Source organism: Populus nigra, chromosome 8 (assembly GCF_951802175.1).
Source record: "Populus nigra chromosome 8, ddPopNigr1.1, whole genome shotgun sequence".
NCBI classification, from domain to species: domain Eukaryota; kingdom Viridiplantae; phylum Streptophyta; class Magnoliopsida; order Malpighiales; family Salicaceae; genus Populus; species Populus nigra.
Window position 1 is genome coordinate 13,136,383 of NC_084859.1, and position 27,962 is coordinate 13,164,344.

Sequence of the window (27,962 nt, forward strand, 5' to 3'; positions counted from 1 at the left end):
ATAAGCTATCCAAGGTTGAAGAATTAATACTGGTGTGCTCTACCGGCCTTCCCTGTGTCTTTCTTTGGTCTGTTCTTGACACGCAATCTACAGGTCAGGGTTGAAGATTCAATACTGATGAATTGTAAGGGAGATTAGAAGAAAAGGTAAAACCCATGAAATTTCTTGGCTTATAATAACTGATGATCTTTTAATTATCGAACTGCTGTTGCATGCATGATGCCCCCCGATCGAGTGCCTAAATACATGTGTATGTGGGCTCTATATATGTCCTTCAATTTGCTACGGCATCATCATTCTGGCAACGTCCTTAGCTTTTTCTTTGTTTTCTTCGACACAACATTAGCGGACATCTGATTCCTAATCTCAGCAGGCTCCTTTGGCAAAATATATGGCATTCTCATCTACGAGTTCATTGCCAATAATGAAGCAGACAAAACCAGATGCTGAAAGGACATTACTAAATGCTGTTGAAGATAGATATGGAGGAGTTAAGGTAGATGTGGAGGATTCCATGGACTGTAATGTTTATGTTTCTCTGCTTAGAGATTCGATAACACAATGGAGGAAGCAGGTAAATCAAGCTGAGGACCTCTTAGAAAACAGTTCGGGTAGCGATCGATTACGCTACGCCGGGACCATGATTGTACTATTACAAAACAAAAGTTCTTGATTATTAGCAACATCATTAATTCTTTTTTTCTTATATATTTTTTCTTTATATAGGGGAAAAAGGGTGTTTGGATCAAGTTACCTATTCACCTTGCTAATCTTGTTGAACCTACAGTTAAGGTAATTAAACACAAACTGGCAGTTTGTGCTCTCAAAAGCCACACATAGAATCAATGTCTCTAACTATAAATAACTGGAATAGGTTCATTTCCTAGATTTTCTACGTGGGAATAATATAGTTCGGACTAATAAAATGCGCAGGAAGGATTTAGGTACCACCATGCAGAGTCAGATTACTTGATGTTAGTCTATTGGATTCCTGAGACTCCTGACACGCTTCCTGCAAATGCCTCCCATACTGTTGGTATTGGTGCCTTTGTCGTAAATGATAACAGAGAGGTAATTTTTCCATAATTCAACCTTTTTTCTGTGGCCGTCAAGTAGTGCTGTGGCTGCGGTCTGGGGAGGAAAATCCCAGTTTGAATTTCTTTATCTTATGGTAAACGTACGTATACTTTCTGGTCAGTTACTAGCTATAAGAAAATTCAATCCTGAGATACTAAGAAAGGTCACTAAGGGGAGTAAAACAGTGATTCCATGTACAACTAGCTAGGAGCTTTTCATTTTAATAAAAGCATTTGCATGGACTATTTATTGGGTTGGTGGGGTCACGTAGAACCACATTAGTTGAATACCACTACTTAATTAATTGTTGTGTTATTTGCAATAATTATATGTTGAAATTAATAAACTTTACATATAATGATTTAATTTAAAATATATAGTAGGCAACAAGTCATAGGTGCAATTTTAGTAGTTTAAATATTATTGTTATATAATCAATTGTTTAGTGATTTCCCCATAGTAGTTAATTTAAAATATTTTTTTAAATATAATTTATTTTATTTTCTCGATGTGTATTGATAATTTAAATTATCATTTTTTAAAAAAAATTGTATAACTTGATTTCATAATTTTATCTAGAAAAAATAATTAATTAAAAATTATAAAGGATCAAATAGTATATAATTTAACTTCCATGCTATTAATTATAAATTTTTTAATAGTTTTCTCATTTTTTTTAATTTGGTATTAATATTTTAATTTTAAACTTTTTATCTTCATATATATATATATATATGCTCGCTGGAAGCTGGGGAACAACTTCAAGATTGCCTCTTAATCATTTTGATCCTAGACAGTTGACAGCTGTTCCTTTTATTTTTGTAGACAAAGTATATTAATCCTTCCACTGATATATTAAAACATGCAGCAAAGAGGTTTTTGATAGTTAGTACATGGACGATTCAAATCTTACTGAAATGGGAAAATTTTCCATATCAAATTATTAAGATGGAACTCAAGCGAGTTTGAAAAATAACTAGTTATGAGAAAGATGGGTGCTACGTGGTTTTTCTCCGCGTGTACACGCTGCAATATGAGCTGAAATTGCTGGGTAACACGCTTTGATAATTTCCCCATGAGAGGTCAAACGATGATTCTGGCTGCAGGTACTGGTAGTTCAGGAGAAGAACGGGGCATTCAAAGGAAAAGATGTATGGAAGTTCCCTACGGGCGTCGCTAATCAAGTGAGTATCATAGGATCAGGAGAGCTGTGTTCATATTTGGTACAGCTGAATGTTTTTTCCGCATGCACTGTTGAATACTAAAGTTTCACGTTCACAGGGCGAGGATATTTGTAAAGCTGCAATTCGAGAGGTGAAGGAAGAGACTGATGTAAGTTCAATTTCATGGTTTTAGGCAGAATTAAGAACCTGTGCTTCTATATATATATATATATATATATATATATATATATATATATATATATATATATATATATATATATATATATATATATATATATATCCTTCATTAGTTTTATATATGTCATGATGCCTTCCAGCAAGTTTAATAATAATAATTCTGGCTTTGTTTTGGTTCAGATTGACACAGAATTTGTGGAAATATTAGCATTCAGGTTAGAAGTTTTCCTTCTCCTTAAAGAAACATGAGACGAAAATTTCTTTGTAATATGATAGCTATATATATATAATAGGGACAGTATATTAAGACTTTGAAAAGAAAAATTCATCTATCTATAAGTATCATATAAAAACTATTTGCTACTAGGATGAATATCTTGGATTATTATATATTTTCAATTTAATCTTTACATGTCATTCCTTTTTTATTAAGTGATTTTTCTTTTTTCATACGTAGCCAAACCCACCAGACATTTTATGGGAAATCGGATTTATTTTTCGTTTGCATGCTACGACCACTGTCCTCTGACATCAACAAACAAGATTCAGAGATTGAGGCAGCTCAGGTACTTTTAACTTTCAAAATTGCAGCTGACGTTTTTTTTGTTTTTCCTTGTGTAAGAACTCCGCATTTAGGATTATTAGTGATTCTTGTGTGTATGCATTTTTTTCCCTTGAATTAAATTATCAGGTTAGGTTTTATGAAGAAAATATTTAAAAGTATGTGATTTAAAATAATATTTTTAAGGAGTTTAAGGGAATTGCTTATATAAATTGATGACTTTATATGGTGAATTCAAGAGTATTTCTTAATTATTAGAAATATATAGTTTTATTTTATATAATGAAAAGAGTAAAAATTAAGTTCTTAATTATTAGAAATATATAGTTTATTAATCATTGTTCTTTAAAATTGAACTTATCTATACTTTCCTAGTAAAAATACTTAGTTTTAATTTAGCCTCTAATATGAATTTGAAATTGATAGCTGCGGACATTATTTTATGTGAGAAGTAAACGTAAGTAGAGCTCCTGCAAATTGTGACTTTCAGGGGGAGCAAAAGGAGACAAGATTTCAGTTGTTATATTATTTTAGTTAAAATCATATAAATTATTAAAAGAAAAGTTTGAAAAACATTTTTTTTATAGGTGTCGGGGCCTTGCCTTCCCGTCCCCATCTCTTATGACTTTCCTTGATTTATTATGAATATAAGAAAATTAAGTATGTTAGTATCGTAAACATTTAAAATTTATCAATAACAGCACACTAAGACGCTGTTAAATGGTTTTTTATAAAAATTTAAAAATATTTTTATTAAAATTAATTTTTGTTTAGATTTTGTATTGTTTTGATGTGCTAATATTAAAATTAATTATTTCTAAATAAAAATCAATTTAAAAACAACCTCTATCGTACTTATAAAATCTATTTAATTACCAATAGCTATTTAAAAGTTTAAGGGCATATAGTAGCTAATTAAAATTTCTTGAAAATGCATGCTTTTATATATAATTGTGAATGTCACACACACATGCTAGCTAGTCAATAAAAAAAAATTAATTTTTTTCCGACAAAATCAAATAGTCCTCCATGTTTCTGCACATTGTTTATTTGGCTCCCAATTGCTACTCGTAATAATTTCGTTCATTTTTTATTTTATTTTTTATGTAACTCAGTGGATGCCAATTGAGGAGTATGTAGCCCAGCCTTTCAATCAGAAACACGAGTCGTTCAAAAATATTGCTAATATATGCTTGAGGAAGTCGAGGAGAAACTACGCAGGATTTTCCGCAGTGCCCATGGCGTCATCGTCTGGTAAAAAGTCCTACTCCTACTTCAACAAACTTCAGCTTGAGAACGAAACCACCAATTAGGGGTTGAAAGGTTCAATCATGCCGTGCAAGCAAAGCCCTTCAGCCCTGCACGCAGGACAAATGTATTCGGATGTCAGATATATAATTTACTAGTTGGGTAGCGGCTCACCTTTTATTTTTATAAAAAAAAATTATAAAAATTTAAGAATGTTGAGTTTAATTGTAATGTTAAACCTAAGAGTATTGAGTTTGACTGCAATACTAAACCCAGCAATAATATTTATAATATTAATAATAATATTTAACTTGCCTGTCAAATTTTTATTTTTAATAGAAATGAGTCCTGGGTTCTGATGCAAAACTCATTAGCTTTGGATACCCATGTTAGACTTCAGAGAATTGAGTCCTGACGCAAAACGCAAAAGAATAATAATAATAATAATATCAATAACATTAATTATAATAAAAATAAGAATTTTTTTTATTTTATTAATTATAGTAAAATAATAATCTTCATAATACAAATAAGAATATTTTTATATTAATACTTTTAATTATAATAAAAGTCTTAGGTCCTGACGCCAACCTCTCAGTCTTAGATCCTGATACAAGACTCGGGAGAATTGGGTCAAAACCTAATGCTTTTGTGTCCTGCTATGCAGCCAGATCTAAAGCTATTTTGGATCCTGCCTCCAACAGGACCCAACTCTAATGGATCTTGGCGAGGGCAAGACCCAATACATAATTTATTTATGTATTTAATAATACATATAATTCAAAATTATCGACTAAAAAATCTAAAGATAATAAAACATTGATAAAACTTTAAATCTCATACACTAATGTTATCAAATTAAAATATCTTTTTATACACAAAATAATATTATATTATAATATTTATAAATTATTTTTTAATGAATTTAACAGTTAAAAAATTCTCTTATATAATATAAAGTATATGATGTATATGATGTGAATCAAAAATTTATTGAAAGCTCCATCAACTTTAATATAATAATATTAGAGGAAAAATATTAAAAATTTTCAAATTTTTTTCAAAGATTTTTTAAAACGTAAAAACAAATATATTTTAATAAGAAAATTTAACATAACCTCAAATGAAAAAAAAAATTATGACCACCCAACTTTTAAACAATATAAGAAAACTCTCATCAATTTATTTTCTCTTTACTATATGAAAACAAAATTAGATGAGAGAAAAGAAAAACATTAAAAAAATAATTATTGACGGGTCCTGCTAGAGGCACGACCCAACGCTGATGGGTCCTGCTCACAACAGGAGCTAAGGCTGATGGGTTCAGCTACAGCACAACCCAAGGTTGATTGGTCCAGCGGCGGCCAAACTCTAAGCTATTTTGGGTCCTTCTGGAGGCAAGACCCAACTTAATATATTCTTTTTTGGTGTGGCTACGCAGCCAGACTCAATATCAATATATTTATAAAAATATATATAAAAATTACAAAAAACATAAAAAATATTAATTTGAAGCAAAGAAAACAATAAAAAAAATTCAAATTTTTTCAAAACATTTTTGAAACACAAACCAAACATGCTTTAATAAGTAAATTCAACTCAATCTAAAATGAAAAAAAAATATTATCATCGCCTAACTTTTGTATAATATATAAAAAAATCACATTAATTTATTTCTTCTTTACAGTAGGGGAAAAAATCAATAAGAGAAAAGAAAAAAAATTCAAGAGAGAAAAAAATAAAATTAAAAATATCTTAAAATATATTTTTTAAAATATATTGAGATAATATTTTTTATTTTCTAAAATCTATTTTTTATATAATCACATCGAAATAAATACAAAAACATCTTAATATGAATTAAGAAAAATATATTAATTTGAAGTAAAGAAAATAAATAATAATAATAATAATTGATTTTACCCTTAAAATCAAATCTATATTTTTTTTCTCTAGCAATAATATTTACTTTAATTTTAATAATACTTAACTTATCTGCCAAAGTTTTTATATTTTTCAATCTTATAAAAACAATTATGTCTTTTTTATTATAGTAATTTTTTTTTTAAATCTGGTAATGACAATAACAATAATAATAATTCTTAATTTTGTCCTTCAAATCAAATCTATTATTGATTTTCAAAATTAATATATTTTCTACAAATTTATTAATTATTATATGAATAATTTTTATTATAATAAAATCATAATATTTATATCACAGGTAATAATATATTTAATATTAATACTTTCAATTATAATAAAAATAATAATATTTAGAATACAAATAATAATATTTACCATATTAATAATAGTATTGAACTTGTTTGACCAAAGTTTTGATAGTAATATTTTTTTAAAAAAAACATTATTAACAACAATAACAATAATAATTGATATTATATATTTTTTTCATTTTTCTTATTTGCAGGGTCTGCAAACCCAACCGCCCGGGCTTGCAGACTTAAGGTGCGGATCAGAAGAGACCCTAGCGTGCGAGTGTGCACCCAGCACCCGGGTTTGCAGAGTCAGGCATATTGGGTTGCAGTCACATGCTCGTGAGGCTGCAGACCCGCTTGCCGTGGTCGACACCCAACACCCAGGTCTGCAGACCCGCTTGTCGGGTCTTTAGCAAGGCGTGCAATTTTTCCTAGCACCCAGGCATGGCAACCATAGGGTCAGGTGTCCGTAGCCGAGTGTTGTTGCCAGGCACGTTGGTTTGCCCTAGTGCCAGGTGTCTGATACCAAACTTGTGGGTCTGGCCCTAACATCGTGGTTTGAAGCTGAGTGACAGGTGTTTGCAACCTGGGTTGTGTAGCCCCACCAAAATCCCAAAAAGAGGATCCTAATTTTTTTGATCCTTCGAGTTTATGTATAGTTTGGTCCTTCAAGTTTATGTTAGTTTTGTTTTGCTTTATAGAAACATCAATTAAATTCCCAAAAATTCTATTCGATTTCGAAAACTTTGAGAGACCGAAAATTATAACGGGCCCAATCCATCACAACATACAGCCCATGACCCAACTTAACCCTGGGCTTAAATCTTGTTAAACCGAAACCATAAGGATCAAGGAAAGACGAAAGAGAGGCGATTGCAGTGCTCTGGTGCTCCGACGAATTCTCTCACATGTCTGTATGTATCCTGACCGAGAGAGAGAGAGCACGATTCACTTAAACCTAGCCCTAAATCAACCCACTCTTGCAGAGAACTCACCTCCGGTGACTTTTCCGGCGAAAATCCGAATCCTTAGTTAAATTCTTTCTGAAAAAGTAACAATGGCATCTGCCGATAATGGAGCTCAATCTGAAACAAAGGTAAATTGATTTTTCTGTGCTGCTTTTGTCGATTCTTGTTGAACTGGATTGCTGTTTTTGATAGGATCAAGCAACAACAAGTACTACTGCTGCGACTGATCCTTACAATGTCGAAGCTGCAGAAATATTAGCGAGCAGCGCACAGGTTTGCGTTTCAAGGATTTAATTTCTCTTCTGCTAAAGTATATTAATTTGCTTTATCCATCTATTAGTTGATTGTCTGTTGTTTGGTTATTGTACTTGTAGCATATGCCGATTGCCCAAGCTGCACCGATATATGAGCAAATCCTTTCACTGTTTCCCACTGCTGTGAGTGTTTTTTTCTTCTTAACTTTCTTTTCTTTTGGTCTCTACTTTTATATTTTCTATTTCTTATAACAAGTTACAAATTGTCCATAGTTTTGAACTTTGCGCTTGAAAGAAGAATTATTATGTGTTTTCTGTTGTAAAATGGGTTATGGATATCGTTTTAGAACATATCTTGATGTATGTTTTGAGGTTACTTCACTTTCTGTTTTAGTCAAAATTTTGGAAACAATATGCGGAGGCACATATGGCTGTGAATAATGATGATGCTATAAAACAGATATTTAGCCGGTGTTTATTGAATTGTCTTCATATTCCTCTTTGGTATGTGTTTCTCTTTTATACTCATATCTCTCTTTTGTAGAACATCTTCACTTTATTTTACATGGAACTCAGTGGAGTATGGACTTGAAAATCTTTTGTCGTTTTGTAGGCGATGCTATATTCGATTCATCAGAAAGGTCAATGAGAAGAAGGGTGCAGACGGGCAGGATGAAATAAGAAAAGCTTTTGAGTTCATGCTTGGTTATGTTGGTGTGTTATCTCCCTCGATTAGTTTACTAGTTCAGCTGTTTGTGTTTTTGCCATATTTATATGTACATGCTCATATAAATTTAACCAAACGCAACAAATTCTGCACATCTATGCATATAATTTTTAGTGCTTTGAGCTTCAGAGCCATTGTTTTCTCTCTCACTTCTGCCATGTTTTGATGCCTGATCATTGACACTCTTGGATTGGCTGTTTTCCTTAAAATAGAACCTTGGGTCATTGGTTGGCCTGGCTTAAATTATAGTGTTTTGAGCTCCACAATTAACTAAAGCAAGTGTTGTTGCATGTGCAGTGACTGACTGCCTGTGTAGGGAGCACATGCTATCTGCCTATACAGGCACAAGGCAATGATGGTTTTTCAAAACACACAATCAACTAGGTTATTGAATGTACATGTATATGTGGATACACGTTAATGGGTTTTATAAGGGTAGCAAATTGTAATTGTGTAATTATAGTAAATGGGATTGATCTAATGGTGTTCATTTCTGATGCGTGTGTTACCAGGGGCAGACATGGCATCTGGGCCTGTATGGATGGAATACATTACCTTTCTGAAGTCACTACCAGTTTGTTGAATTTCTTATCTATATTTTCCACTTTTCATTTTCAGATTCAAAGCGATGATTGTTATGAGATGGTTATTCTGTTCAACACACACACACACACACATATTTTATCTATCATTATTTGTTCTTATAATGTCTTACATGCAGGCTCAAACTGCACAGGAAGAGTCAATACGGATGACCGCTATACGTAAAACATACCAGAAAGCTATTATCACTCCTACCCATCATGTTGAACAACTCTGGAGAGAATACGAAAATTTTGAAAATTCTGTCAGCAGGCAATTGGTAATGTTTAGCTATGGCTTTCATTTGTGATCAAAGCCATATTCTTGTTAAATGTAAATGAATTTATACCTATTCACACACATGCGTGTGCAGTTTAGATGCTTGCTATCTTATGACATTTTATTAACCAGGCCAAAGGACTCATATCTGAATATCAACCAAAATATAACAGTGCCAGGGCTGTCTATAGGGAGCAGAAGAAATATGTTGATGAAATTGATTATAATATGCTAGCTGTACCACCAACTGGATCTTTCAAGGTAATTTCCCAATTGCTTTTGGTTTTTCAGTAATTATTGTTCCCCAAATGCATACAGAAGTACTTGGGTTTCCAAATTTTTGTTGCCTAAACATTCAAATGGGTGTCCGTATCTAATGTGGAATGTAAATGAGCAAGATCACAAGAAGCCATCAAATTAAGTGTTTTATACTCTGCTTTAATAATTTTTACTTTTAGCCCTGCCTCTCATCTCTGACTTGTCTGCAAGCGTGGGCTATATAAGAATCCGTATGAGAATTGGCCATAAGATCCAAAGATTGATGCATGTCTGCTCCCTGTCTTAAGCACTTTGTTTGGCATCTAACCAGTGTAGGAGTTAGAGGAATGTTTTCTAAACTGGATGAGTTCGGAATCATTTTAAAATTTAGAAAAGTCCTATGCTTGGTTGACTAAAGTAGGAAGCTTGCCACCATATCAGGTTGTTTTGGAAGAAACAACATATGACTAGAGTTTCTGGGCTGTGACATATGTAATACCTGCTTGTTAGTATGCTTTTATAAAGTTCTTGAACAAATAAATAAATAAAAGTTCTTATCTGCACACACATCACTTAGTTTTATCTTTTGGGCAATCTGTAATACAAATGCATGTCACAGGAAGAACAACAATGGATGGCTTGGAAGAGATTTTTGACATTTGAGAAGTAAGAGGCATGACTCTTTTATTTTTTTACAATAACATGAATGAATCGATGAACTACACATGTAGCATGGGGAAAATTAATGTGCGTTTAAAGTAGATAAAATTACCTATTAGCTTTTGGTCCTCAAATCATCTAATTTTTGAATTAATAGAAGCATGAGCATGCTTGCACTAAAATATCCTATTTTGTTTATGAGACTTGGAAAATAAGTTTTCCTTGCCTCATTTTAATATGAAAAGCTGGTGTAGGGTTGGAATAGGGAAACAATATAATACAACAATCAAAGCAGTGGGATGGCTAAAACTTGAATAAAGTTGAAGGAATTGGAAAGGATGTTAAGATTTATGGTTTGTTGAAAAATCTCTTAAGTTTGGATGTATTGATAAGAAACTAAAGACTGTAGCCTATTTGTACTAATGTAAAGCCCAGTCCCAACTCTTGTAGGAAAAGGATTCACTAGTCTTGGTTACCAATTTATACAAACTTAATCTGGAAAAAAATATTTTAAAAGATCGCATGCTACTCACATGACTCCTAACTAATTAATTAAATATAATTCTAGAAACAAAATAAATAAGATGAAGCTCTTGTGTCACAACCTTAACACAAATATTAGATGATAGGGGCTTCGGCGGGTATGGCCTTCTAATCATCGACAAATCATTGGTGCTAATGTTTTTGGAACCACACTCTAACTGAAAGCCTTATCTTGGGCGAGCCCTTGGTTTTCCAAATATATTCATCTAGTAGGAAATGCAAAATATTTAGGTCCTAGTGAGATAAGTAAAACTGGTTTTGCAGAAGAATCTATAGAGCCTTCTGAAATCTGAAGTCTATACCCCACTATCAGGTGTGAAGGAAAAAGGAATCAAGAATCTGAAGTGAAGTGAAGTGAGGAGATCCAGAATCCATCTCTCATTTGAATTCTTGGAAAAAATAAGGTCCCTAGACATATTACCCCTCTCTCTCCGGAATAGAGAGAAATGGGTATTATGCAAATAAAAGAGAGATTAGCTTAACATAAATCTCATTAACTTACAAGTTTCTTAAATTTGAAAATTTGATCAACTTCTTATTTCCTTTGTCCAAGCCATAAAAGGAATATCCAATGACAATTGACTTATAGAATGAGGTGATTCATGTTTATGTGAACTTGTTAAGGTTGTACATGTTGCATTCATCACCAGCGCATCTTTCATTTTCATTAATTGGATGTTAATATTAAGCTATAAGTTTAGATGAGATTTTGTTTTGAGCATTTTTAATTAATTTAATATATCTGAATTGTCAGAGGAAACCCCCAAAGGATAGACAGCGTGTCCTCCAACAAACGAATTATATTCACCTATGAGCAGGTAATCTGAGACTAGTTGCTTGTCTTTCCATTTCTGCTTCCCTCTTTCCTTGCCTAGTTCTTTATTCAAGCTAAATTTATTCCATATGCATACTTTATTGGAATTACTTGCATCTTCTCCTTAGTTTTTCGTCAGTTGTCACTTAAATTAATGGGATCTTTGTGCTAACTTTTTTTTTTTTTTTATCATTGTAACCATCTTATTAAAGGTAATATAAAACCTAAACTCAAAAAAGAAAAAGGAAAGGAAAAGGGTAATACAAAACTTGTTAGAACATTAGCTATGTAGCATGAGCAAGCAGTACTGAAAAAGGAAAGAAATGAAATGGAAAGGAAAGGAAAAGAGACTAAAACAAATATCTTTACAAAAGAAAGAATATATGGCTGTGATGCATTCCATTTATCACATATTGCAGTTGGAGATTAAAAGTTTCTATTATTTTTTGGAATTATTCTGGAGCTTAAGAAAGCCTCTGAACAACCATGTTGCTGCAAAGAATCGGATACTACTGGCACAATTTTGGCTTTCCTGTTAGAATGAGATGCAGTGATGGCTAATCATTTGAGCATACTGTCTTAATTGTTTAGTACTATGTAGCGAATGCCTTTTCTTTAACTTCCATTTGCATTTTGTTTGATCACATTCAAATAATTTGTCTGAATTATCATGCTTGCTACAGAGTTAATGCGTATCCTAGTTTCAAGGCCATTGACTATTGTTGGAACATGGTTTTTGGTTCTTTATCCTTACATTTCAACAATGAATTGCTCATTGCACTGTGTTGGTTTCCAGTGTCTGATGTATTTGTATCATTATCAAGATGTATGGTATGACTATGCTACCTGGCATGCAAAAAGTGGCTCTATAGATTCTGCAATCAAAGTGTTTCAGAGGGCTTTGAAGGCTCTTCCAGGTTTTCTTTCTTCTTTTACTAAATAAAGTTTTTCAAATTCCAAGTAGCCTTCATATTACCATATTCTTTATCATTTATGCTATGCTTGGAGTCTAAATAGGCAATATAGTTCAATTATTTCCTGTTGTCTGTCTTTGACTGGACTGAAGCATCTCTCCCTGTCATGTATTTTTAATTCTTGTAACCAGATTCAGATACGCTGAAGTATGCTTATGCTGAGTTGGAGGAATCTCGTGGAGCAATCCAGGTATGAAAATTCTTCTTCTTCTTCTTCTTCTTTCAAGTGGCCCTGTCTTCATCCTTGATGTTTTAAGTATGCTTCTGCTTTCATGCAGCCTGCAAGGAAAATCTACGAAAGCCTCTTGGGAGATGGTGTTAATGCAACAGCACTAGCTCATATACAGGTAAGGAACTCTCAGGCTCTGCTGTTGATTTCTGTCTTTTGAATGTGTTGTGTTTGTCAGAGCATCTTGGAGACCTAATGAATATTGATGTACAAACATGAGCATAGGGATAGCATAACTTTTTTGGAAGATTTAAACTTTATATTTTAGATGGTTAGTGGTGTGGATGAATTACTGATGGCGGAGGATACTTGTAGTGGTTGTTTATGAAGAAATTGTGGCAGTGTTGAATTTTCAAATAAATTTGATTTCTCTATTGATCTACTTATGTTGAAAATCCAGACAATAAGAAAGGGTCCACATAAGCATAAATGAGATAAGATGTTGAGGTGCAGTGTAGTGGAAATGACCAACAGGCAGAGTTGTGGCTTTTGACGATGTTAAGAATTGGGTTGTCAGGCAGCTTGCAAATGTGGTTGATGGCACTTCCATCTAGCCAAGCCATGCCTGTCTTTGAGTTCACAGGCTGTGAAGTTAGAGTATTCTGAAATAATAAAGCTCTATTTTCTTTTTGCATCACAAGATTTCCCCATTTACCGTACAAGCATGAGCAAAATTGTAAAACAAAATCATGTTATAAAGTTAATTGACTTGTCAAACTGGTGACAGGGAAGGTTCCCATAAGTTTCAAAAAGATTAAGTTCCTTGCATTTTTAGTAAAACTACTGTAAACATGTTTTTTTTTATTTCTTTATTTGGTTGGTTGGTTTGTCTTTTTGCTTGATTTGTGGTTTCAAAAGAAAATTCTGATTCCATGCATATCCTAAACTTATAATTGGGTCATTGTGTTAATAAAATACTTCATGGCTCATGCAGTCATGCTACTCTGAATGATTTATTGATTGTTTTTATGGTGTTTCATGCTGCAGTTTATTCGCTTTCTAAGAAGGAATGAAGGAGTGGAAGCAGCTCGCAAGTACTTCTTAGATGCTCGGAAATCCCCAGACTGCTCTTATCATGTTTATGTTGCTTATGCTTTGATAGCATTTTGTCTGGACAAGGATTCAAAGGTATTTCTCTTGGCAAGAAAGGAAAAGGAAAAAATGGAACTTCTCTATGGCAGCTTCATGCTTTTCACAGGAAGATTATCTAAATTGATGATTCTTATGCTGTATATTCTTGCAGATCGCGCACAATATTTTTGAAGCAGGATTGAAACGCTTCATGCATGAACCAGTGTACATTCTGGAGTGAGTTCTGCTGTTCTTTTAATCTGAGTTCTGGCATATATTTGGTTTATGCACACATAGACCTATGTTGAGACCTGCGCGGTAGGTGCAAATTTCATATAAAAACTAAACCCCCCAGCCACCCCTCCCCAATCTCATATATACCCAATTATTTTTTACCTAATCTAGTGAAATGTATAATATGTGGATTTCCATGGAATCTTGTCCAATGAGAAACAGTTCTTTCATCAGCTTTTGTTCTCATTTACATATAAATTCATCACTGTAGCAATACCATTTTATGCAATAATACTTGTAAGTTTGGACCAGCAATTTTTTTTACTGCTGTCTGCGAATGGTGGTGTGGCTTACCATTGATAAGGATACTTGCTGATGGCCTAATATAGTTCCTCCAAATGCCAAAATTTCTCCTGAATGTTGCAGATATGCAGATTTCTTGTCCCGTTTGAATGATGAGAGAAACATTCGAGCTTTATTTGAGCGTGCATTAAGCTCGCTACCACCCGAGGAATCTGTTGAGGTTTTCACTCTCATTTTTACAACATTGTATAAGCATAATAGATCATTATGTCATGGATTAAGCTCTTTCTTTTTTCTCTTTTTGAGGCTGTTATAGAGTGACTTTTTGACTCTTGAGTCACATTTAAAAAATTATTTTTCACATATTAATTTGTGTGAACAAGAAGTTAGGGGTATTGAACGTTTGCTAGAGGCATGGCTTGGATTTTGTTGCCTTTTGACCATTGTTCAAATGTCAAAGCATTCAAAAGTTTTAGTACGATCTTGGCTTGCTATTTATTTTTCAAACTGCATTTCAGTACCTTAAATGTATTGTATTCTCATAAATGCTTCTACAGGTCTGGAAACGATATATCCAGTTTGAGCAAACATATGGTGATCTTGCCAGCATGTTGAAGGTAATATTTTGTTTTTGGTTTACATTTTAACAAATGGAACTGTTACTATTAATTCTTCTGACAGTTTGTGCCATGATGAAAATGGTTTCACAAAATGATCAATGATAAATCAGAACAGCTAATGTCGAGCCTTCTTTTTGGTCAGAGTTGTTCTTTTTATCTATAGTTCTCCATTTATCTAAAAATAGAAAGATGTCTTTCTGAAACCTTTAAATTATTTTCCCTGCAATATCCTACACACTACATTCCTGATTCCTACCATGCACACGCCATCCAACCTACATATAATCCCAAAATTCCTCACTCTCCCCTCCATCTAGAATTTGTACATCCTCTTCTCCGTGTCATATTTCTCATTCCTTCTATCTCCCTGTTCTTACCAATGGAAGGGTGTCATGAATGATGACATTTATTCTGCAGGATTCCATCCATGGTCTCATTCAAATAACATTTTTAATCTCTCTGGTAGTTGCTTATTTGATTATAATTCCTATAAAATTTCAAACACATTCGAAGCATTAATTCACACCAGTGTAACAGAATCCTTCTAGCTTCTCTAGCATCATTTTGTACACCAATGTGCACAAATGCATGTTGTCCAACTAGTTAAATATGGACCAGACAACTCTATGTGAGCTATAATAACATGATATTTACCCTATGTTGTTGAGAGGCATGATCATTCCTTGTAAACTGAGTGGCCTAGTTGATAGATGAATGTTACTAGAATTCTTCTTGCTCTTCTATTTTTGATGATTTGAGCCATTCCATCGTATTGAGTTTTTTGGCGAGGAGAAAATATTAATGAAGAAGATTAGAAGGGAATTGACATAATGTGGGAGCGATGAGTGTCAGAGCACACCTTTCCACCAAACCACATGGGAATGAGAATCTGAACTCCAAACAACTGCAAATGTGTAATATAACTTGGCTACTCACCAGCAATATGATTCTCACTCAAACGATGTGGACTCTTTCTTAGATATTTTTTCATGCTTCAAAAATTTTTTCCTTAACAAGCTTTCAGTCCTCACTATTAGTAGATTAGTATAGGTCGAGCAAAGAAGAAAAGAAGCTCTTTCGAGGACAGGGGAAGATGGAGCATCAGCATTAGAGAGTTCATTGCAGGATGTTGTGTCACGGTATAGTTTCATGGATCTTTGGCCATGCTCCTCTAAGGATTTGGATCACTTAGCTCGGCAAGAGGTACCAATTGAAAGTTTTTGTTATTTGCTATGCTGAATATTGCGATGGAAAATGACCATTGCTTGTCCTCTAACATGTTAAATCTGCAGTAGTAGAAGAAAATTTCAGATTGTTTTCTGTTGAAGCTTTCTCAATGTATTCACATTTAAGTTTCCAAATAGTAATTGGGAGGGGAACTTTTGAGGCCTTTAAACAAATCATAACTAGAAAACCCTAAAGAAATATTTGAATTCTCAGAGAGCTGGATGTCTGACTTTTTTCATTATAAATTCCAGCTGATAGGTCCTCTACAAGATTGTCATAGACAAATACTGGTCCTGTTCTCATTCAGATAACGAAGAAAGCAACATTGTTAACAGTAATGAAAAGATGTTTTGTTAAGCAAATGCATATACTGTTCCTCGGGACTATACATCAAAGTATTATTCCAGAGAACAAAACTGTGTCCATGTTCCTATATCATATCTTACTTTCTGAGGACAACACACATTGCATGCCACTGATATTAAATGATAGGAGAATTACTAACTGTTGTATTATTCTTTTATTTCCCTTTTTCTTGTTTATAGGATATGCATGCTTTTTTTAATTAAAAAATTGCAATTTAAATTGTGTTGAAACATTATAAACTTTATGCTAGTGCCTTCCAAGATACAATTCTCTATGTTTGTATTGCTGGTTCTGAAACTTTTCTTTGATTCTTCAGTGGCTAGCTAAAAATATTAATAAGAAAGCAGAGAAGTCTGCTGTTTCTAACGGACCTGCGACTTTAGGTACTAATTTCATTTGTCTGTTGACATAGTTACTCCTTTTTCTGTCCTTTTCCACTGGGTTAATTTTGCTTTATATTTATACAGATAAGATTCCTGCTGGTCTGGCAAGTAATTCAAATGTATCTGGTAAAGTAATTTATCCAGATACCTCACAAACAGTAATTTATGACCCAAGGCAAAAGCTAGGTACACAACATTTTTTTCATGGTTTGTACTTTTGTGTTGTTTGTTTGTTGCAAGTCAAATATTTATACACTATTGTCAAATCCCAAGGGAGCTCTGGCTCTGTAATATACAATAAAAAATCTGGAATAGGCATAGAAGTTAACGTTGAACTGCTACAATTGCTTGAACAAAATTATCCTGCGTCCACAAATTAACAGGACAGCAGATAAGATGTCTGTTAAGGTCACTTGAGCCTTTTAGGCGGCTTGACAAAATAAATGATCATATTATTGTCTTTCATGCCATGTCAGAGAAAATGGCTACCACTTGACAACCACCTGGAATCAATACTTACAGAACTTGTCATATGTTGATTATTCTTATGCATCATAAAATATCTGCAAAGTGAAGCTATAGGGAGAAAATGTTTGCTTCAGCAACGGTCCCAATTCTCAACAATTTGTTTTTGGTGGAGTTGGGGCAGGGGCAGCAAACCTAGTACAGGGCCAACTTGTTGTCATCTAATTGACTTGGTCATTCAAGGCTTCCTATTGGCTGAATTATTTGGACTATTAGGCATTGCATCAAACATTCAAACAAATTCAGACATCTTTCTGCCGATCTTCTAGTATTTTGTTGTCTGGCCTTTCAAATCTTATATCAGCTGCAAACTTATGATCTACATTCCTTTTTCCTACATCTTGTCACCTGGTATCATTTTCTATCATACTCTCCTCCTGGCTACTCATCTGGCCATGCCATTGATCCGATAAGAACAGTTCAATCATGTATAGAGTTGTTAAATCTGCCAGATAAATGAAATAAGAGATGGAATAGGTTTGAGATGTACAAGTTGATAATAGTAAGTGTCAGATGTCACTTTTAAAAATCAAACAACGAGATTTGCATGCATATTTAATCATGTATATTTGACTTTTGATTTTGGCATATACTAAGTGGTGTTCTTATGTAGAGGCTGGAATTCCACCTAGCACAACAGCGTCTGGGTTCAAGGCTGCTTCTAACCCATTGTCGAATCCTATTGGATTGGCACCCAATGTATTTGATGAGGTGCTGAAAGCAACACCACCTGCATTGATATCTTTTTTAGCGAACTTGCCCGTAGTTGAAGGTAATTACTCAGACTTTAATACCATATATATCCTAGTAAAAATTTCAATTTCCAAGATTTTGCATTAAAAATTTCAGTTAACTGCTTGCATTCTTGTTGATATGATATGCGAGCAGTTGTGTATATCACTACTGTTTTTTTTATCTTTATGAAACCGCCCCACCTCCCCCGCCCCCGTCAGTTTTGACATGAGGAGAGGTCTTGTAAATTGGGAAATCTGATCCTTCCATATGGGAATAACTAGGGAATAACTAGGATGCTTGTGAGCAAACATTTCTTGCTTATTGTGCTTGGTGGTTGCTCTATACTACAGATTTATAGCTCCTTGAATTTGATGTAGGTTTCAACCTCCAAATTTTATTTGATTGCATGGTACATTTGTGCCGTACAGATTTGTACTTTACATGGTCAATTTGGAGAGTCCAAATCTCCAACTGCTGCTGCTGCTGCTGATATCTATTTGCTATACATGGTTATTAATGTTTTTTCCTTGAATGTTTCTAGGTCCTGCACCAAATGTAGATATTGTATTATCAATTTGTTTGCAGAGTGACGTACCTGTTGGGAAAACAGGAAAGTCAGGGACAACCCAAACTCCAATGCTTTCTGGTCCTGCAACAAGTGATCTTTCTGGTTCGAGCAGATCACGTCCTGTCCCAAGCGGTTCATCTTTCAAAACACGGGATAGACAATCTGGGAAACGGAAGGACCGAGACAGTACGTTTATGTTTTTTCATTCACACTTCGTTGAAACTATTCCTATTGCTATCTCATTCATTTTGGTTACATACTGTATGTGCCGGTCACTGTGTCACATGCCCTTAAAGATATACTTCTCGCACTACAAAAATTTTCACAAGTTTTCTCCTTTTCATGTATTGAAGCAAATGAAATTGTACAACTTTATATTTGAATAGCAATTTGGCTTTGGGTGTTGCTTGATATCTATCAGGGTTAAGATTTTAAAAGTCCATCCAAGCTTTGCACCTCCTAATTTAAAATATCTTGTTAGAACTTCATCATTGCTTTTGTATCTTACAATGGATGCCGTGACTGTAGGGCAAGAAGAAGATGAAACGGCTACCGTCCAAAGCCAGCCATTACCTAGAGATGTTTTCAGGATACGGCAGATTCAAAAATCGCGAGCTGCTGCTACCACTTCACAGACAGGGTCAGTATCATACGGAAGTGCTCTCTCAGGAGATCTGTCTGGTAGTACCACCTGATCACCATTCGGCATAAATGAATTGTCAGTGCGAGTAGATCTGTTCAGAACATATTTACATAGATGTATTTTGATAGTTCAAATTATAACGACCACACGCTACAGGGAAAGTTAGGATTTATAGTCTCCACAAGGTGTTGTGGAGCCGTTCTCAAAAAACTTTATTTAATTTTGTGGTGATTTGAAAAAAGTATTTAAAAGAATTTCCATGATTCAAATTCTAGAGTAAAAAACCTTTTTTTTGGGTCAAAATTCTTTCTTTCTATTTATGCAATTCTTTTTTATTTTATTTTTTTGACAAAGCCATGACTTTTTTATTTTTTATCAACATGATTTTTTAAATAAAAGGCTTAAATAAGAGTTTAAATGATTTAAATTTAGGGGAAAAAATGTATTTCAATTACAACATTAAAACACTATCTAATTAGTCTAGAAACTAACTCTAATTAATCTAAAGACTAAAAGCTAAGCCAAATTAAAAAAAAAATCGAAACCCAATTTACGACCATAAAATAAATATTTGACCGGATTCAGTCATTTGCCTTCACTATGAAGGCACTGGCGAAAGCGATTTATTCGTCAATATTAAATCTTTGATGCCATTTCAAATATTCATTACGAAATAATGACATTACGATGGAGACCTTTTTTTTCCTTGATCAGCATTGTTGTTTAGGATTTTATTAATTTTTTTTAACCTGTTTTTTCAATCCATACATGACTCGTTTGGCTTCGTCTCTTCTCTGCAACAAGTTGGAGCCACTCGGAAACATCTTCCACCGCACCTCCGTGCAAGTTATACGTTTCCAGTGTTACCTGCTTGCTTGTGGAAATGCTGAACGGTTGCAATGCAACTTGATCCCCGATAAGATTGTTCCTGCATCGTTCACGGTTAGTGCAAGTGGCAAGGATAGCATAAAACTGCCTGCTGGTTACCATGGGAATGCGTTCACCTCTCCGGTTGCACTTACAAAGGCTGGATTGCCATGTAAAGATTCATTAGAGTATGGACTGGAGTTGGTCAAGGAGACACAGAACAGATTGAGTGAAGAGTTGGCAATCAAGGGAAGGAAACAATATAGGACAGTCAGAGACTCTGTAATTGCTGATGCAACTCGTGTGCCTTTTGGAGAGATTGATTTTGGCAGGGAAAGCCAGTGTATGGATCAGGGATTGATTTTGACAATGAAAAGGGGGGCGAATTACAACTTTTCAAAGTTTAAAACCATGACCAAGTCTTAAATCAAATTAAATCCAAATCTTTTCAAATTTCAATTCAAATTTATTTCAAAACTTAAATTCCTAGTTATTAATATAAATTGAGTAATATAGGAGTGTTTATTGATTGAATTGGTTTAGTTCGTGGAGGCCTGAGCTACCTCAAATTCGCCCATAAGCTTTTATTTTATTCAATTATATTTAATTTCCTTGTAATTTAGTGTTTTTCTATTCTGTAAAATCTTTTAATTTCCTGCTTTAATTTTTTAGACTTGGAATCAAAACCTAGCTAACGGAAGAAGAATGTCACGATCATTGTAAACAATAGCCAACATGAAACAACAACGTGAGGAACAACAATCTCGACAGCAGGTATTATAAGAGCTTGTTCAACAATTACAAAACATAATTTAGCAAGGTGGACTAGTTAGTAAAGGTACAAGGAGAAAAAGCATATTGAGTCTCCTCCAAACACCTCCACGTGTAATGTTTAAGTACTGTTTGTCTCTGTGTTCTTTATCAGCGTGGATTTTTCTGAATAAAGCTTGTAGTCTAAGTTTTGCATGTTATGTGTATTTATTGTCTGTACCATAACCTCCTTTTATATAGAGATTATGTGTAATCTAATGTAGAATGTGTAGAATAAAACATTTTGTTTAGTTATGGAGATTATGTGTAGAAAATAAACTTATGGAGACATGGAGATGTAAAATAATTATAGAGACAATTATTTATAAGAGAATATCCAATCCTAAAGAGATAAATAATTTGGAGGAAACCAAACATGGAGTAAAAATAATTTGGATACAATGATGGTGATGTAAGAACTTGGATGACATAAAATATGCAGACAAGTACAAGGCAAACTAGAACTATAGCCAAAATAAAACAACTAGTATTGCGAAACATCACCAATGCTAATGGAGGCATAAACTAGAAAGTTTTCATCAAAAAAATGAGGATTTAAAACCTGATGTTTCAATAGAATTACACCTTTAAATGGTTGGAGGGCCACGCACTGGGGGAATTTTTTATTTGCTTGTCCTACAGGTGATAAGTGTTAGCTTTAATTACTCGTACTACTTTGGCTCGTCCCATTTTTGGCGCCAACTTTCTGCTTCCTTCATTGTTTCCTATTGCCTCCAATTTGAAGGCAAGAAAAATGATTAAAACATCAACTCCAAGTTTCATATTCGATGCTTCCGAATTTCTTTGCGGACTTCTCTTCAGACTTGGTCTTGTTATAACACGCTCATAAATATAGTTATAACACACTCTATGTCAAAAAGCTCAGTCGATTACCTCAAATGGCACCCAACAGCTTCTCCTATCTTTCTGAATCACAGTATTGTGGAAATTCACATTGGCAAGGACCTCTTAGTACCTGCAGGGTCAAAGCTTATCAGTCCAAACATAATGAACTTGTTTGTAATGGACAAAAGGAATTCTTGTTCCATTTCTAATCTGTTTCTCAAGGAAACCTAGGTCATAAAACCAATTTTCTAGCAAGCTGAGCCTTTTCAGGTTACTATACATGTAAGAAGAGTTCTCACAAAACTTAATGTTATAAGAAAATCCATAATCCAATCCTTGTTTGATGGCAATTGTTAGCAACGAATTAAGCAGAAGCCACAGTTTGTCCAAAGAAATTTGATATGCAGTCATTTAAAACCACAACAAATTGAATTACAATCCATTAGTATCAGAACAAATTGAACAATCACACCTCAATTTTGTCAATCCCGATGCAACATTTTGTTCAATATTCCTTCCAGGTATTTCCCATGGCATTTTTTATCCGGTTTTTAGGTCGTGCACAGGCACACCTACACAAGCACATTTATTTAAGGAACCAACAGTTTAGAAATACAAGCCTCCAAGAACAAGCAAAACAGTTTTACATTTAAATGCAACACAAGAGGCTCTCGGAACAAGAGAAACAAGTAAATTTTTCTCAGAAAAATGCTGCCGTGGTGACTCGGGAAGGTTTCCTTGAATTCAAGATGCCCTTGACTCAAAACCCATGATCTACACTCTTATAAATGTTCATGTCTTTGGAGTGCTCACTAGTACAATACTCATTTTTTAGCACATATTACAACTGAACCCAAGTATCCTATTTATAACACTACACAGTCTCTGTTCATTCTCTAGGTCAGTTACAAGGTATAAAGCTATATATCAATGAGCTGCACACTTAAATAAAAAGAAGTTTTTATTACCGTTGGAGAAGACTTCCCTTATGGCTGGGAGCAACTTCTTTTGAAATACAGCTACATAATGAGAAAGTTGGTCAATAAATATTTTTTTAAAATTAACTCTTATATATAACGGACCAGACCTTGGTTTCATAATTCATTATTGCTAGCTAGCTTTAATGCTGCTTCTTCAACCAAGGGTTTGTTCTTGATCCTCAACACACCCCTTCAAAAACAATTTTCTCATTGTAATTCTGAGCCATGATCCAAACTCCGCAAGCTTGTTACTTACTATTGTGTCCCTCAGTGAGTTTACCAGCCACTTTGTTCTTTGTGGCAAATTATTGTAGATCTAACTCTCCTTGTAATACCTACCTGCTCAAACAGGGTTAATGCACTTCCATATCCTTTGCTTTTGCATGAAATGTAAGATTTTCAGCCAAATAAATAGTTGACTTATTGTTATGTGCAATGTAGAGGGATTATCTAACCAACGGATTGATGGAGATCCTTTAAAAGTTGCATTAAACATGTACTTTCCGATGGCACCACTGCTGCTACTCATTCTTTGTGACAGTAGTCGATAAGAAAAATGTTGGTTGTCTCTTCCTACACCAAGAAGCCACTCCTGAATTAAGGTTATATCTCCTTGGTTGAACTTCGAATATCATATAGGCCAATAACATCTCACCTTTTATGTACAGTATATCATGTCATTCCAATAAAGGACTTGATTGAAGCAAGTTGCAGAGTTTCTCTTGGCAAGACTTTGAAAGATAACAAGAAAGTTGTGGGGGGGGGGGGGGGGGGGGAATTAAAAGTCAAAAACTGACTCTTGATTGAAGAAGTGATTTGAATACAAACAATAGAGCTAGCTGTTTAGGAAAAAGATCTAAGCAGAAGCTTTCTCTAAAATTAATCAAATTAGTGGTATTTTAGCTCAGAAATTATGTTTATTAAATACGCTGGTAGTCATGTGATTAAAATGTGAAGTTTTAAAATATTTTATAACAGTTGTCTTTACTAGTTGACATAGAGGTGGGGGAGAAAACAATGTCAAACAGCAAACAGCAGGAATACTATGTCTGGAACTTGAACAAAATTGAGGTTTGAACAAGATGGCAAGGTTTAAGGTTCAAAAAGGTTTCTATAATGAGAAACAAAGGTTTGCTTGTAGAGTGGCCCCAAGTCCTAGTCCTTGTAGGAAAATGATTCACTAGTTTTGTAAGAACAACTTCTAGGTCACCAGGTAACAACTTAACCTCCGAGAAAATATTTTAAGAAGTCAAATCCTAATCAATGACACCTGCCTAATTAAATGAACATAATTTCTTTAAAATAAACTTAATTTCAAAAGCTTCTGAGTCAATCTCCTGACTAAAAAGCTACTGCATCAATATCTAACCATAATGCCAAGAACTGCAATTTCTACCTTGAAGCTAGTGGCAAAATTAATCACACAGCAAGCTTTCACTAATAATATCAAATATTTATTTAACTACAAGGGCAGATTTTGTTTGTAACCAGCTAAATCTTGCAAGTTGATACTGACCTAGGAATGTGAACATCAGCAACCAAACTAAAAAACTATTCCTGAATACATAGCCAAGCTTGGTCTCTTCTGCTATGTGCTAAAAAATATGAGTGCTGGATCCTCCATGTGAGAAAAAGACAAGTTAGGTAGAGAGATTTTTTTTTCTTTTTGGTGTGCTTTTTGTTAGTTATCTTTGTACTGTGCTACTAATATGATATATGAGCATTTGTTTCTAGAAGCTCCACCCTTGTCTTCATTAACACCAACAATGATGCCTCAATCATCTAGGCAACACGCGGCTTACAAAACTATATAGCAAATGGATAAAAGTAGTGACTGTGTTTTGCTTTGGAATATATAAATATGAACTGAATGACTGTTTCCAGCAAAGGTATGTAAAGTTATTCATTGCATGCATATCAAAAGAACATATTTGTTGAAATCAATGCAGTAAAAATAGTAGAACGAGGAGAAACAATAAAGTCACACACCTTACGAAATGTAAATGATACCCTTCTTGCACCCCTTCTGATCACACTCTGATTCACCATGTCAATCTGCAATGCGATTTTTATATAACCTTGTATTTAGGGATGAGGAAATTCAATGCTAGAGCACACAGAGAAAGGGGGCAAGGAGAGAGAAAACTCTATCGCATCAAATAAAGACACAATATCGTATCATTCCAAAGAAAGTTGCAGAGGAAGGATGCTGCTATGCATAACAAAATTGTACTGCCATTTGAAACAAAAAAAAATGAAACTATATGTAAATCAGAACATTCCTATTGATAACAACTGTTATCATTGGTGGATGGTAGCATTAATCCCAAATTCATTGGAAATGGAAATGCTTGAACTTCATAAAGAGCAATTTGCAACAGGGGACTAATTTCCATCCATGATCAACAACATGAGTTACCTTATGGTGTGGAATGTAATGTTGCCAAGCATAGCGTGCTTCCCCAGATAACAGAAGAATGGACCGAGGAGGAAGATAGAGAGACCTCCTTACTAGATTTGAGCAGTTGTCAACATTTTCCACCTTTGTATAAGCACTAGAGGCAGCATCAGGAACCCATGAACCATCCAAGTATCTCCTGAACTCCATGATGCAAGGCCCTGCTAATGAAAGGCTAAAAATCAATCCCTCAAATGCAGAATGGGTGTCTATGTGTGGAGACAAGCCCACCCCAGGTGGGTACTCGTTTACCTGCAAATTATCACTAATTATCAAAAATTAATAAATAATTATGCAAAGCATAAATTAAATGCAAGTTCCCTAGCCATTGAGCCATACGTACCACTCCACATTCAGTTTAATATGCAGAGTTGCCACCTCTATCACATAAGATAAGATAACATAGCAGGACTCATGCATAAGATTACACAGGATCACAACTAAAATAAATGGTTAGTAGGAAAAGTACTACATACTGTGAGTTGGTCCAAGAGTATGCTTGTAGAACTGTTAAGGCCAGGAAACAACGAAATCCTTTCAAGTACCGAAGAAACAAATGATGGAAGTTTGCCCAAATGCAGTTTTGTATCAACATTCCTTGTCTGTACCAGAACAGGAAAAGATTTGGTGAGTTTTTAGCACTCTCACATTTAATTCATAACCAGGCAGCCACCTTTAGTAACAACAAATTATAGAAAAAAGAGTCATGTCTAAGAGATGGACAAGGCATAGCATCCTAGAATTTCCTAAGGTCCTTACAATTCAGATTTACTACTATTGGTATCTTGCTAATATAAAATTCACAGGAAAAGTATTAGCTGGGAGCTATTTAAGAATCACCCATACAAATTAACAAGCACTGACAAATCTTAACATCTTGAGTCTGTTACAGTTGTTTGAACCATAGAAGAACACCTAGGAACTTTATCGAGGCAGATGTGCTTTCCCATGCATGCATATTTCTTTGATCTTTCTTTGCGAAAAATCAATAAAATGGTTGTTGGGTCAATCAGAACATGCCAATCCTTGATGGTAAAAACTGAGAAACCTAAAGATTACAGAATTCTGTTCTGACAATACAATATGGTTACTGAGAGGCTCCCAGAGCAGTAGTACTAAGTTAAAAGATCACATTCAGAAAATTTCCCACCTTTAGAAATCAAAGCAACTGACAAGCTAAATATATCAAAAAAGGTCCCAGACCTCAAGTCCATCTAGTAGATATCTTCACAACATATATGACAGCTATACTCAAAGCATTGTAAATTAGCCATTTCTGCTGACAAACAATCATTAAGAGTATAACAATGGGTTTGATCAAGTTCAGCAATGTATACTTACTCCGTAACAAAATTCATATCCATAATGCTGCACCCTCCTTTTAGATAGACTTATCCAAGGCCTTTCATCAACTGCTGCCAGTAACTCCTGAAAAACACAAATTATACACCAAGCTCTAATAAAACAATACATGCAAACACACCCCACAAATAAAAAATAAGAGTTTTGCTTCAGAAAGGCATCCACGCCCGCCCGAAAAGCTAAAAAGCAGAAACATTGCTAACCTTTTCTTCCTGAGGACTGAGAAAATCATGAACCAAATAAAGCCCAGGAATATTAACCTCCGAGTCCAGCAGTGAAACAGGAATGTGTTCATTAACCTGCTGGCTCTCAGCCTCACAATTTGGTTGAATAACTGAATACCGAATATGCAAAGACCTGCCACCAAGATCAGCACAAGATTTCCCATTCAGTGCAGTAAGAGCTTGTTGGGCAGAATTAGCTTCGGAATAAGAAACTATAACACGTGTTCCGCTTTCATCTGCTGCGTAAATTCCTTTCACCTCTCCAAAGGTGTTAAACACGGAAGCAATTGTGTCATAAGAAAGCCCAACCGCTGGTCCACAGTTGGCTACGTAGAGATAAGGACTTGGTGAATCGGTTGCCGGTGTTTTGGGCCGTGTGAATCTTGGGACGCCCATGTTTGGAGAGACGGCGGGTGTTATGGTGGCTGGTGAAACAGTAGACGGCAGTTTAGGCCAGCTGATGCCGATGTATAAAAAAAATGTTAAAAGAGAAGGCAAACTCACACTATTTACTGTAATAGTAAAGTGAGCAAAAAAAACTTATATGTCTTTTAACTAGGATTATTTTTTTTTACACGTGACGTTATTCATTATATATTTTATTTTACGATGTTTTATTTATTATTTTAATGAATGATAAAATTACCATAGTACCTCTAAGTCAACAAAATTTAATTTGTACGGCATGGATGTTTTGGACTTTTCCTTTTAATATACAATAAAATTACAAATATAACTTTGGATAAGAGAGTTTAAGCCATTAAAATAGGGGTATTTACATCTTTTAACTTTGTTTTTTTTATAGTCAAAGATAATAATATAATTTATTATTTAATTATTTTTAAAAAAATTAAAAAAATAGATATCATGCGAGGAGGCACCATGCATTTTAGGTGGCATGCACGGTATCTCCAGTGATGAATAATAATATAGTTTTTATGGTTTTCAAGTTTAACTTTCAAATAAAATTTATGATTTCTGTTAT

The 27,962-nt window shown here is 34.2% G+C and overlaps 3 protein-coding genes across 14 annotated transcripts; 2 read left to right on the forward strand and 1 right to left on the reverse strand.

Annotated features, from left to right (window-relative positions):
- LOC133700465 (nudix hydrolase 2-like) lies at window positions 1-4,414 on the forward strand. 2 transcript variants are annotated; one of them, XM_062124003.1, is made up of 9 exons: window positions 1-146; window positions 374-574; window positions 727-792; window positions 934-1,071; window positions 2,184-2,261; window positions 2,359-2,409; window positions 2,619-2,653; window positions 2,896-3,004; window positions 4,116-4,414. In XM_062124003.1, the coding sequence occupies exons 2-9, from the start codon at window positions 392-394 to the stop codon at window positions 4,311-4,313; spliced, it is 858 nt and encodes a 285-aa protein (XP_061979987.1). In that variant the 5' UTR covers window positions 1-146; window positions 374-391; the 3' UTR covers window positions 4,314-4,414. The 2 variants fall into 2 exon arrangements, with proteins under 2 accessions (XP_061979987.1, XP_061979986.1); XM_062124002.1 differs by lacking the exon at window positions 1-146 and having other exon boundaries at window positions 223-574.
- Window positions 4,415-7,308: 2,894 nt separating this feature from the next.
- On the forward strand, window positions 7,309-19,699 carry LOC133701717 (cleavage stimulation factor subunit 77). Of its 2 annotated transcripts, XM_062125759.1 has the most exons (23): window positions 7,309-7,563; window positions 7,628-7,708; window positions 7,810-7,872; window positions 8,084-8,193; window positions 8,303-8,403; window positions 8,929-8,990; window positions 9,138-9,278; window positions 9,410-9,538; window positions 10,155-10,201; window positions 11,493-11,556; window positions 12,349-12,469; window positions 12,658-12,716; window positions 12,805-12,873; window positions 13,743-13,883; window positions 13,999-14,063; window positions 14,487-14,583; window positions 14,921-14,980; window positions 16,034-16,186; window positions 16,893-16,959; window positions 17,044-17,145; window positions 18,098-18,256; window positions 18,761-18,973; window positions 19,316-19,699. In XM_062125759.1, exons 1-23 carry the CDS (start codon window positions 7,525-7,527, stop codon window positions 19,480-19,482), a joined length of 2,310 nt encoding a protein of 769 aa, XP_061981743.1. In that variant the 5' UTR covers window positions 7,309-7,524; the 3' UTR covers window positions 19,483-19,699. The 2 variants fall into 2 exon arrangements, with proteins under 2 accessions (XP_061981743.1, XP_061981744.1); XM_062125760.1 differs by lacking the exon at window positions 8,084-8,193.
- Window positions 19,700-21,466: 1,767 nt separating this feature from the next.
- On the reverse strand, window positions 21,467-27,477 carry LOC133701757 (alkylated DNA repair protein ALKBH8 homolog). 10 transcript variants are annotated; one of them, XR_009843617.1, is made up of 8 exons: window positions 26,957-27,477; window positions 26,733-26,819; window positions 25,868-25,993; window positions 25,353-25,643; window positions 24,923-24,988; window positions 23,041-23,272; window positions 22,922-22,972; window positions 21,467-22,083 (listed from the first exon to the last, which is right to left on the reverse strand). XR_009843617.1 is itself a non-coding variant. In XM_062125831.1 (7 exons), the coding sequence occupies exons 1-6, from the start codon at window positions 27,371-27,373 to the stop codon at window positions 22,027-22,029; spliced, it is 1,044 nt and encodes a 347-aa protein (XP_061981815.1). In that variant the 5' UTR covers window positions 27,374-27,477; the 3' UTR covers window positions 21,467-21,839; window positions 22,002-22,026. The 10 variants fall into 10 exon arrangements, 3 of the variants coding, with proteins under 3 accessions (XP_061981815.1, XP_061981814.1, XP_061981816.1); XR_009843618.1 differs by having other exon boundaries at window positions 21,467-21,839; window positions 22,002-22,083; window positions 22,922-23,272; XR_009843622.1 differs by adding an exon at window positions 23,389-23,506 and having other exon boundaries at window positions 22,922-23,272.
- Window positions 27,478-27,962: the final 485 nt, after the last annotated feature.